At 37.9% G+C, this 13,205-nt stretch overlaps 1 protein-coding gene across 4 annotated transcripts in view; it reads left to right on the top strand.

Moving 5' to 3' along the window:
- Positions 1-1,007: 1,007 nt before the first annotated feature.
- Positions 1,008-13,205, top strand: part of LOC127422763 (mitogen-activated protein kinase kinase kinase 8-like) — a 47,452-nt gene continuing 35,254 nt past the window's right edge. For 2 of the 4 annotated variants that reach the window (XR_007894217.1, XM_051666498.1), the window contains exons 1-7: positions 1,009-1,137; positions 1,889-2,237; positions 5,682-5,852; positions 7,839-8,100; positions 10,457-10,563; positions 12,142-12,294; positions 12,903-13,149. Coding sequence is in view for 3 of the 4 variants with exons in the window: in XM_051666498.1 (XP_051522458.1) it covers positions 1,097-1,137; positions 1,889-2,237; positions 5,682-5,852; positions 7,839-8,100; positions 10,457-10,563; positions 12,142-12,294; positions 12,903-13,149 (1,330 nt within the window). In the remaining variant the exon portion in view is untranslated. Of the gene's footprint in view, positions 1,138-1,888; positions 2,238-5,681; positions 5,853-7,838; positions 8,101-10,456; positions 10,564-12,141; positions 12,295-12,902; positions 13,150-13,205 lie in introns of all 4 variants that reach the window. The other 2 variants (XM_051666500.1, XM_051666497.1) reach the window with 2 other exon arrangements.

The following is a 13,205-nucleotide window of genomic DNA, read 5'->3' as shown; positions in this document are numbered from 1 at the left end:
AATTATAATAAAGTATTAGACTTAAAGTACACCTGTAAAATATATTTTCTTTTCTCTTTACATCACTATAACTCTCCTAAAATGTACCTCATGCATTCCCTTCCAGAGGGACTTTGTTCCCTTCTCACTCAAAGCGCTCGCGCTTGTTAAAGAGTGGCGTGCTGTCATAGCAACCATGTTACGTTCCGTTTAAATGAGGCTTGTTTAAAGTAGGACACTCGGTATACTGCAGTCTTCAAAGGACACGTCCTACCTAGTATGCAGCCTAACAAACGAGACACAGCCACAGATATCGATTGGCGTTAACGCTCAATGTGCGTGTTACGACAGTAAGTCACCGTTTGCGGATACCATACAAATGAATGGGGAGAGCCGTAAACTTAAACCGACCTTTCGCAAAATTGTTCGTGACTTCACTTATAAAACACCACTTGTTTTATCGTAGTAACCTCCACACATAGTTCATTCCAAAAGAAATTGTTTAGTGTAAAACATGTTGAAGATTGGCGGACAGGCGGTTATTTCATGATGAGCTATTTCCTCACAAAGCAGTTTATTCAGCACACTGAAGCATCTCCTCCATAGACATCCATTAAAACACGGCATCTTGTCTCCTCGCCATGACGTCCCACATTCATTCAATGCAATTTTATGCTTAGCTTGTAGGATTACCTATGTAGAAGGGTTCATCTGACCCAAAGTTAGTTTGACAGCTGATTTAAATAACCTAATACAAAATATACAAAGCACATTTAAAACGTCTTCATACCAGTTTATACCAGTTCATACTATCCTTTGCTACCGCAAGATTGTAACAAGCGCACAATGCTTGTTACAATCTCCTGAAAGCATTGTAAGATAATCATGAAGATGAAAACGAACGATATCCTTCTTATCTTCCATGGAAGATTCTGATGGGGGACTGTGGCAGAATTAAAAAGAAAAGATACCGTGACCGCTCAGTGAGAAAATACCTCTCACCGCCTCAGAGAGAAAGGAGAAAACGAAACCGCAAGTGACGTAGGCGTAGAGCGGAGGCGCAGCTCATATTCCTCTTATCTGTGAGCGTCAGTATGTATAAACGTCAGTGGGAACTATGAACTACCAGTGCCCTGCTGTGAACACACTTACACAAAGGTACGTAATCTGTTGGTAACTTATAAAGAATAGATAGGTCATGTTTAATAACAGTATTATTAATGCTGGCGTCGCTGAGCAAGAAAGGCAAACAATATAGCTTGCTGGTTGTCTCAAAACCAAGTGAGTTGCCTACCTAGACAGTATTTCTGGCCATCATAGGCGGACGCGGCATATTTTCCAGAGAGCTGAGCTGAGTTGATTCGGAATGCGCTTATGATTACAAAAAATGCTGTCTCGGTTGCTCGACAATTACTGTTAGTTTTTATTATTAATAAATGGTCCTTCATGTAGGACATGCAATTCGGGCTTGTGGTGATCTCTGTCAAAACTGACAGCCAATCTCACTATTGAAAAAAAAAAAAAGAAAAAAAAAAAAAAAAATATATATATATATATATATATATATATATATATATATATATATATATATATATATTAATAATAATTGCATTTATTTACTTATTTGTAAGTGAATTTGCTGTAAGACCTCAAAAAGACATGTAAAAGTTTCCAGTCTTAGTTAAGTTCAGATATAGTTTTGCTTATCCTGGGGTTTCCCACCCCCTGAAAAACACCCCTCACTTGCAGGCAAAACAGAGCAAGCAAGCTGATCAGGAAACAGACCTGACCACACACTTGTAAACATGAGTGCTGTCTTTGAAAACAACATGCATGTCATGCACACAGATGGCACAGGTGGTGAGGCAGGTGCATATCATTTTATTAATGATCAAACATCCTTTCCTAGAATCCAATCAAGGATGGAGTACAAGAACGAAAATACTGGTATAGAACTGCTTCTTGCTCACATGAACATCGAAGACTTCATTCAAGTGGCAGAGAATTTTTACTGTGTTGGCGCGGAGGTGGAATCAGAGGTCTCATCTGAAGAAAGTTTCTCTCAAGACGACATGGATGAGAACGAGCAGACACCTGAGATGGTAGCATCACATGATTTGCTCTCACGTATGAAAAATCATGGAAAGGTCCATTATGGGACACCATCCGACCTCCTGGACTTTGTGAATATGATCTCAAATACACAGTCCTCCTCTCTCTCAGAACTGCATGAAGAAATGGGTGTCCTGCTGAACAATGTAAGCTCTAATTCTAATTTGATTCACAAATGAACCACTGCTATGCAAAGGATCAATAACATATACAGTTGCAATGTGCAGAGAGTGTTTATAACCTCCACTCTGTTTCTTTGTGCACATCTTTATTTTTGGACATTTTTGGAATAGTCAACCCTTAAATGTAGGGGTGTTTCGCCAAACAATATTACATACTCAGGTCTTTAGGGACCCCGAACAAATATCTACCACAAACGGATCTACAAAATGCCCAGATAGTGTCAAATTTTCAAAACAATTTCAAGACCATTTGAAAGTAATAAAATAGAAAATATTCTGATTGGGGCTGTCAATCGATTACAATTTTTAATCGAATTAGTTACATGGTAGGCTGACTAATTAATCGCAATTAATCGCATACATAAATATTTGCTTAGAAAGCCCCTCAAATAACAATAATTCAATATATGATTAAATAATTATAAATAGTTATATTTAGATAATTATAAATAAATAATACAGATAATTAAAATGCATTACATTATTTTGACACACAAGTAAAGCATTAAAAAAAGACAATACAAAAAGTGGCTTTAGATGCAATATATTGTTTATTTCCATATTATCCATAAAGGGTTAGTTCACCCTAAAATGAAAATCCTCTCATGATTGACTTACCTTTTGTCCATACAATGCAAGTAAACAGGTGCCATAGACTGCTGGCTATTTAGGCAGCATAAAATTAATCCACATGACTCAGTCAATTAATTCATGTCTTCTGAAGCAAATCGATAGGTTTGTGTAAAAAATAAATTGATCATTAAAACCTTATTACCTTTAAAAAATCGCTTCCTGCCAGCAGTTGACACATCATTGACATAAGCACAATGGCGCATTCACGCGAGAAGTCAGAAGGGCGCGCTTTGTATACAACAGAGGAATGTGAGAGTTTGGTCATTTCCAACAGCAATACAGTGCTGGCCGGAAGCAACGATTTAAAGTTAAAAACGTTTTAATTATCGATTTATTTATTTTTTTTACACCAATCAGTTTGCTTCAGAAGACATTAATTGATCGACTTGAGTCATGTGGATTAATTTTATGCTGCCTAAATATGCCTTTTGAACCGTCAAATAGCCAGCAGTCTAATGGCACCTGTTTAATTGCATTGTATGGACAAACAGAGCTGAAAATTTCTTATAAAAATCTTCAAGTTGGTTCTGCTGAAGAAGGAAAGTCATACACATCTGGGATGGCTTAAAAGTAAGTAAATCATGAGAGAATTTTCATTTTTGGGTGAACTAACCCTATAAGCCTATTATTGACCAACAGTTCACAGCAAACTGTTTTGCAATTGAATTTGTCAATCAGTCCGAGATTTATTATAAGGGCTTGTTTAAGGGCACGTATATGTACACCTTCATTAGACGGATGCTTTTGGAGCGTCTTGGTTGCGTCGCGTCATAAACATAACATTTTTTTAGGTCGCTGTGTCAAGTTAAACGAAGTTTGAAACTTAGAAAAACACACCTTGGGATCACAGCGTTCAGATTTGCACTCCATTAAGCTGTGTTTGAAAGCAAGTACGTGTTCTCATCTTGTGTTGTGTGCTCTCGGTAAGTGTGGTTTGTTCTCTGTATCAGCTGCGCGTTGCCTATTCAGTGAGTTTCGCTTACTGCCCCCTGGAGAAAACAGGTAGTACTCCAAGCTTGAACTGTTCAGATGGAAGGAATATTCTTTATGGTCAGGGGACATGATTAATTGCATTAATGTTTTTAAATATATTTAATCGCACTGAATTAACGTGTTAAATCAACAGCCCTAATACTGATATATTTTGATGTTTTATTTTTCATATATAAAAGATGATGCAACAAATATATGTAGAACAGGACTCATTACTTCCACGTTAAAATTTAACGAGACGCAAATGGCTGTCAAAAACATATTGGGCTGAGTTTAAATAGATAAACAACTTACATAATTACACTCAAATGACAATAGTCATATCATACTGTTCATGTGTTACACTTGCAATAGTTTACTTCCATGTTGCTTCTTCATCAAATAGCAGAGTCAAATGTAAATCAAGTAAATCACTGACACATCAGCACCACCTTGAGTAAGAAATAGCATGTATATTATGTACGTGTACACACATATGGGCTACGGAAAATTCACCATTGTCACACAGAAAATCAACATGTTATAGTAGTCATTTGAATGAATTAGGGATGTGCTACGGTGGTCGACCGTCTACTGACTAGTCCATTAGTGGGGTTGACTACTAACATTAATATTTCTAGTAGTGGTGGTTTTAATGGGAGGTGCAATTCTGAAATTAATTTGGAGTCGCAACTTCTTAGAGAGCGTTTTACACCATGATAGCTTGCTGTGCTTAACAGTGAATAACAGTCAGCACGGTAAAATCCTTTGCAAGAAGTTTAATCTATTTAATGCTTTAAGTTTAGTAAATTTATGCACCGCTGCTGTTACATCAAAGCGCCACATCAACAATACATTACAAGACGATCCCTGTCAGACGTTAAATCCTCTGCTGTGAGTAAATTTCCCCTTTTTTTGAGGTGCTTTGGAGATTAAAGTATTTTGCTAATTCTGTCTGACACTGCTTATATGAAAAGCTGCTGTTACAAAGGTTAAACTTCTCGATGTCTTGAACTAGATATGTACCCACAATACTATCTAGAAGTTCTGTGCTTTTGAATGTGCAGCGAGGATCGCCCTGAAACACACAAGCTCTCTGTTTACATCTGTGTCATTCTGCATTCAGGATGCACATAAGTGGTTTTCTCCCTTTCTTATTTCTTACTTTTCTTACTATGGTTTTGTGCAATATGATGTTATAGTTATTTAGCCTTTTTATTTGTTGAATATCCATTAGTTACCATGTTGAAGTGTTGCGCTTAGCGTCCATATATCCCTCTAAAATGCATCTAATCAGATAACGGAGCCTATACATGATTATCCTTAACACAGACTAATCGACTGTTCGTTCAAACAACTGATTGACTAGTAGATTATGAAAATTGGTAGTTTTGCACAACCCTAGTGAATATAGTACTCATTTGTCTTGTAATAAACAAAGAAATGGATATCATGCAATAGTAAACTTATATAGATATGAAATAATCATACAAATATGATTTATGGAAGTGGAAAAAAAACTACACTATTACATACAGTATCTAGGGTTTTTTGCAATTTTATTTTGTTAAACTATTCAGAAGAGAAAGGTTGAGGAATACTAGAGGTCTGGGCATAAATCCAAAAAATGGTTGAGTTACAGGGGGTGGAATGAGGTCCCGGGTCACTAAAGACCCGAGGTATGCATTACATTAATTATATTTGAATATAATACTGTACTTTTTGTACTGGAGTGTACACACTGGTTTACCAAGTCACGTCATAAGTTACTCCTCTCATGTATGCCTTGCTTTGTTCATGCAGACAGACATGATCATTAAGGAGGGGCATTATCGTATTGACATGGATGTTCTTCTGTTTCCGTGGAAACTCACCTACAAGCCTCCAGGCCCTGGACACATTCCCAAAGGGTCATTTGGGAAGGTCCATCTGGCTCAGGACATCAAAACTCGAAAGCGAATGGCATGCAAACTGGTAAGTCCGGGAATGCAGAGAATGTTTGTTCCAGGAATCGCAACTGAATGCCAAAGTTTGTTGTTTTCACTACCCTGTAAGGTTTTAACGGACACGATTTCCCTTCTGGGAATCTGTGTTCTTTCATGAGGTAGGCAAAAAAAAAACAAAAAAAGTGTACTGGCTGTTCAAAATAATATGTTGGAAACCTCAGGGAATTTAATAAAAACAACAAAACATAATCCCATAACATATATACACAGAGGAATTGATCACAGTCTGTTATATTTTTCTGTGCTATAGTGAGCCAGTACTAAATAAGGACTTTTAGAAAAAAGACACCAGAGACACATGATACTGCATTTGTTTCATCACATGGTCTTGCAAAAATCATATGCATCAGCATGTGCTGTTCTCATGAAGCCATAAGAATTTGTGAACAATGAAAGAAGAAAGGAAAAGTCTTAAAAAAGAGAAACACTTTTTGAAGAAACTATAGCAGCAATGAAAGAATGTTTTGAAAAGAGGAACAATACATTTTGGAAAAGAACCCAATTTCTCTAAAATGCTCAGAGGGTCAGTTTGCAGCTTGCAGTGTATTAACAGAAAGTGAGAATGGCTCTAACGTACACAGGAAACATGACAGGAACGCCCCCGTGGAAACATGCAGCCCACAGAGATGGAGCCTTAGCTATATGGCAGTGCACATACTGTATGTCTAGTGAGAAGATATTTCAGGCTTGTGGTCAATTTAACAGGGTCCTATTGAATCTATTGATACATTCACCCTCTAAATGTGGCCTTTGACATCTAAAAATTAAAAATGTGGAAATGGGTGTGGTAATGTGGTGAACATTCTTGTCATTCTTGTAATATTGTGAATACATTTGGGGAAATGTATTCATAGATCATAGATAGACTGCAGATATTTTGCAGTGTTGGTTATAAATACTTCAAGCCAGTGGTTTTCAATGGGTTTTGCTTCAAAACTCAGATTTTACTTTGGACTTCAAGTGGCGAAGGTAACAAAAGTACAAAAATGTCAAAACATAGCTAGTCAAATTTATATGATCAGGAAGACATAGACCTAACATTAAGATGAGGACTTGTCAATGTTGGCACCTGCCTAATCTGGCTAGCTTCTCTCAAGCACCAAAATACCATACGTTTGATTAGACGTACAACCTTTGATGTCAATAACAAAATAAATGTGAAATGTTTTCTTTAGTATTTATTGTGTAATCCAATCTATGCTCAATTATATGGTTAGTTGCATTTTATTATTTGCATTTAGCATTGATTGTTCCATGCTGTTCATGAGCAGACATGCAGCCTGTATTTGGGCCGTGACCCACCAGTTGAGAACCACTGCTCTAAGCCATTTGTTATTTGTCTTTTTATAATCAACATTTTGTTATTGTTGGCAATGCTTTTCTGTTCAAATCCTCTCTATCGATTTTGCTCTGCCCATGTCTGTAGATGGGCGATTGCTGAAACAGTCTCTTTTTATGTTTAAAGGGATAGTTCACCCAAAAAAGAAAATTCTCTCATCATTTACTCACCCTCTTGCCCCTCCACTTTTACTTTCACGTTTCTTCACATTTTGAAAGTGAAAGTGGAGATTTATGTTAAAAAAGGACTTAAATATTGATCTGTTTCTCACCCACACCTTCTGAAGATATGGATTAAACCACTTGAGTCTTATGGATTACTTTTATGTGATTTTGGAGCTTCAAAGGTCTGGTCACCATTCACTTGCATTGAAAGGACAGACAGAGCTGAGATATTCTTCAAAAAATCTTTGTTTGTGTTTAGCAGAAGAAAGAAAGTCAAACACATCTGGGATGGCATGAGGATGAGTAAATGAGGGAATTTACATTTTTGGGTGAACTATCCCTTTAAAGTATAACAAACAAGCTCAGTTTTGTTGCACTTCCATAGTTTCAGAAATTTACTAAGGCGATTTTCGATCTTCTGTTTGAAAAATGTTTTGTACTTTCTCTCCAGATTCCTGTAGAGCATTTCAAGCCTGCAGATGTGGAAATCCAAGCCCGGTTCCGGCATGAGAATATAGCAGAGCTCTATGGGGCACTGCTGTGGGAGCAGACTGTGCACTTGTTCATGGAAGCAGGGGAAGGCGGCTCGGTTCTGGAGAAGCTGGACAGCTGCGGCCCAATGAGAGAGTTTGAGATCATCTGGGTCACTCAGCAGGTTCTACACGGCTTGGAATACTTGCATTCTCACAACATCATACACCACGACATCAAACGTAAGTGATTTTGTGGCATTGAATGACATCATAAGGGTCATTGCTACAGTACCATGCAGTACATTTTAACATACCCATGATATACTCTATATATTAATATACTGGATAGAATGTTAAACTCACAACTTCTGTAAATACATTCTACATACTGTATTTGCTATTTTTAATATGTTTTAAATAATAATTAAAAAAATAATGTCTGGTATACCTTTTATAGAAATACTTCCTGAAATTAGAACACAAGCATGAAAGTTATAGAGTTGAATAGGTACTGCATAACAGGAATTACCCATAATGGGTTTTAGCTGAAACATCACTGCTGTTTCCTTCCAAAGACATTGTTTATGTTCATGTTACATCAGCTACTTTGAATTTAAAAGATTCAAGACAGGCTTTTCACCACCTGAGGGTCAAAAGCAGTTCAGTACTTTTTGTGTTGCAACCACAAGCACTTTAACGCAACAGACAGACACGAGTGCTCTGTAGGTAAGCCGGATAACATGTTTGTGTGGTCAGGCAGCTAACTTCTTTGAAAGAGCTTAAAACTAGGCCATTGGGAGGAAGCAGCAGTGTTGTGTGATTGATAGAGGATTGGCCACAGCCTAGGGAAATGTTTTAGTTTTTGCCCATCAAAGTTTTAGAGCATGATTTAGGGCACTTTCAGACCTGTAGACTGTTTGCTTAATTCCGAAACGGGGACTAAATTGTTACAATGTACCATTTTCTTCTTGGTTTGGTTTGCTTTCACAAGGCAACATTTCAAAACGGACCAAAACTTTGTCAATAAAAGTCACATGTGAGCAAGCTGTCCCATTATTGGTCACTATGTTTTTTCGCTTTTCCAGAATTAAGCTCATCCATTGATATACCGGTTAAAATGATATGCCTGTAAAAAATTTGTCAACCATTACAAATTTTAGAGAATTTTTGAGCGTTGCCAGTTAGAGGTTGTGCTCCAAATACAAATGATCCATCACTCGGATGGATATGAGTTGTAAAGTTTCTGTCATGGATATATTTATCCGTCATTAGTTGCTTTTGCATTATTTCTCCATTGAAACATGCCTGTTCTCACAGATCTCCCTCTCTCGCACGAACACACGCACACACACAAACAGCAGAGTAAAGCCACGTTAAAATGTTTTTATTTGTCAAAAAGTTGCTAACACCATCCTACCCATGTTCTGCCGCTATCCAAAAGAGAGAAAAGATTGTAATAAAATAACATCATGAATTATAAAACAGCTCCTATTTTAAACATGCAATTATATCTAATATAGTTGCCAAAAGGCTATATCCACATTTTGATGATGAATTGCAGAGAAGTGCTGATCTACAGATGTCTTCTCCAAAGATCCCTCAGTTATGTTCATGGTTTTTATAGGGATATTGTTTGGTTCGTTGGTCCTTTGGGTCGGTTTGCATTCTCACCACAAGCGAACCACTCCAGAGTCCGTCAGCAATCGGTCCGAGACCACCTCCTTCAGGCGTTCTCGGACCGATTGTTTTGGTGTGGATCCGAGTGTGACTGTCGTGTTCATATATGCCTAAACGGAAGAAAATGCGCCAGGTTCTGAAACAAATGCTCCAAACGAGCCAGGTGTGAAAACGCCCTTAATCTAATGTCGGGAGGTTGTGGCCAACAACATTCTGGTGCCGTTTAGTCATACTCAAGAGCCAATCAGAATGTAGTGCTATGGCTGATGACCTCTCAGGCGTCTGGAATTTCCAGTCAGGAGAAAGAGAAGGAAGAAGACAGATGTAATGACTCACATGTGTTTATTTCCGGGGCTTTGGTTAGCAGACTGTAAGTTTAACTAGTGCTGTCAAATTTCAATCAAACAGAAAAAAAGAAAGAAAGAAAGAAATAAAGAAAGAAAGTGTGACACTATTCAGTGAACTTCGTGACCTGTCACAATGGCCTGCTTTGAGGTTTTGATTGCTGGCTTATTTGCATTTAGTTTGGAGAGCAAACTTGTTATTTCAGTTTGAGTGAAATATGAGGTAAGTGCAAGAAAGGTGGTTTTGAGACTTCTGATGATCTGTTTTTCAAACATTCAACCATATAACCTATCCCATGAGTATTTATGCCCTCGCCCTAATTCAAGAAAACAGCACCTTGGTAATTGTCTTGCTATGCAGCACATACAAAGAAGAGTACTGAACACGTTGAGCTTTATTGTTGCCTTAAAATATTATGTTTTTTGCACCTTTGCAGAAATACTAGAAATGTGTTTACAATATATCAAAGATTACTACATTCTGTATTTATGAATTCACATGTCTTTTAATACAGAACGTCTAGGTCATATCCAAGCCTGACTACATAAACTAAACTCTCCTTTTGTCCCTGCAGCCAGTAATATTGTGCTGATGTCCGCCAAAGCTGTGCTGGTGGACTTTGGGCTTACAGTTCAGGTGAAGGATGACATATATGTTCCCAGGGACCTGCGTGGCACTGAGGTATTAAATTACTTTGCAAACTTAGAATTTTTATACTGTGTCTATATTTAGATACAGTGTGGACTGGCATTTAGTTCCTGATTATGCAGGTGGCAAGGTCCTTTAGAAAGCATAACAATGTACAAATGTTGTCTTATGGTTACATGGGCCACACTGCACATTCTGAAAATATTTAAATGGCAGTTCTGACATGCAGGAAGAAGGTCTAAAAAGATATTAAGGACACACACAGACAAACACTTTTTTCTTCTCCTTGCTCACGTTCTGTCCACTAACAAACTCTGGGAAAATCCCAATAGAACTCAAACACATGCACACTAGTAGCCTCTAGTGTTTACTTTTTGCCCCATTTGGAAAGTACATCGTGTTTGGTGGACCAGCACTTTAATTTCCCCACATACTGTAGAATAATAAAGTTGTTTACTGTGGGCCAGTGCAGTGAGTCGTACCTGCTCACCAGATGTTCACTAAAACAATTTTGAAGATGTACTTTAAAGTAGAAAACAGCACTCCAGTCACTCCAATGCCAGAGTCCGATGAAGTTATTTAGGATGCACAATATTGCATTACCATGGACAAAAACAAGAATGGTTAAGCTCGCTGTGAATTCTTTACAACATAATCCATGTATAATTTTAGACATTCACTACATGGCCAAAAATATGTTGACCCCCTTCTGATTAACCTGTTTGGCTAGCCTCCTTAAAGGAATAGTTCACCCTAAAATGAAATTTCACTCATTATTTACTCACCCATAATGTGATACCAGATGTGTTTTTTCTTCTGCAGAACACAAAGATTTTTAGAAGAATATCTCAGCTCTGTAGTTCCATACAATGCAAGTACAATGAATCTCCAAAAAGCATATAAATGCAGCATATAAGTAATCCAAATGACTCCAATGTCTTCTGAAGGGATCCAATTTGTTTTGGGTGAGAACAGACCAAAATATAACTCCTTTTTCACTTTAAACCTTGACATCAGCAGTCTCCTTGGCAATCATGATTTCAAGCTCAATTACACATTCTAGCACCATCTAGCACTCTGAGCATGCGTCAAGCACTAGGAAGTGTAATCAAGCTTAAAATCATGATCGTGCCTTGAGACTGCAATGGTAAAATGTGCAGTGAAAAAGGAGTTATATTTTGGACTGTTGTCACCCAGAAGACATGGATTAAACCACTGGAGTCATATGGATTACTTTTATTCTGACTTTATGTGTTTCTGGAGCTTAAAAGATTTGGTCACCTTTTATTTGCATTGTATGGAGATTCAGAGCTGAGATATTCTTCTAAAAATCTTGTTTGTGTTCTGCAGAAAAAAGAAAGTCATACATATCTGGGATGGCATTAGGGTGAGAAAGTGAAAATACCAAATCTAGTGGAAATCCTTCCCAGAAGAGTGGAAGCTGTTAGGGAGGACCAACTCCCTATTAATGCCAATGTTTTTTAAATTAAATGCTCACACAAATAGGTTTAGTGTTTTGGTGTCCACATATTATGTCCATATAGTGTATTTCAGCATGCACTCCTCTGCATACGTAGGCTCTGAGCTTGTCTTTTTTGTCCTTCTGTACAGATGTACATGAGTCCAGAGTTGGTTCTGTGTCGAGGGCACAACACAAAGACCGACATCTACAGTCTGGGAACCACAATCATACATATGCTGAGTGGCAGCCCTCCGTGGGTTAGGAGGTACCCCCGAACAGCCTACCCCTCATACCTCTATATAGTGAGTGTGCTTTATCTATTTTTATTATGGTTCATTAGACTACTTATTGTATGTATTGTAACTGCTATAGAATAGGGAGAGTCCCTGATTGTGGTGAAACCTCATCATATGAAACAGACACTATACATTAACCACAGAGCAAAACTCAGACATGCCGGCAAATGTCATAGCTTTTCCATTGAAAATGTCTCATGCATTTCTTACTTTATAGTATTCTTCATAGTCTTTTTAGTTGCTCCCTTTAAACCGATCTAAAGGAAAGTATCACAAGGTTTGCATTTTTTTTACCAGACATCAGCAGCCTAAGCTTCCTGTATGTGTGTTTTAGATTATTAAAATAGTGGTAGTTTGCATGTTTCCCTTTGAGAGTTGTCTTTTTGAATGCAAGCAGGGTACAAGCACTCTCTATAGAAATTATGTAACATTAAAAATTTGTATTGCAGTTCAGCTCGGTTTTAGTTCCCTTTTCACATACTACATATACTACTTTTCATACAAATAAATATAAAGTCATGCAAAATGTCTCTTCTTTGCATATGGCCACTCTTTTGTTGGTAAATACACCTGTGCCACCATTGATTTTGACGTTCTTGTCTTTCTATATACAGATCCATAAACAGGCCCCTCCTCTGGAAGACATACCCGAAAGCTGTAGCATTGCAATGCGTAGGCTCCTGGAGCATGCACTTGACAGGGTCCCCGCACAGAGGAGCTCTGCCACAGAATTACTCAATGAGGAGGCCCTCCATCCATCTCGGGATGATCAGCCACGCTGCTGGAGTCTGGACTCTGCCCTAGAGGACGGCACACACCCACTGTTGCGACAGCAGAGTCAGCTTTCAGACAGCACCCAAGGTAGTGTTCACAATGCACACACATATATCCATATTCCATCAAATTAATTATTTGCA

Source organism: Myxocyprinus asiaticus, chromosome 32 (genome assembly GCF_019703515.2).
Source record: "Myxocyprinus asiaticus isolate MX2 ecotype Aquarium Trade chromosome 32, UBuf_Myxa_2, whole genome shotgun sequence".
Classification (NCBI taxonomy): Eukaryota; Metazoa; Chordata; class Actinopteri; order Cypriniformes; family Catostomidae; genus Myxocyprinus; species Myxocyprinus asiaticus.
The sequence above is the reverse complement of the archived record's forward strand: the minus strand, read 5'-3'. Positions and strand labels throughout refer to the sequence as shown.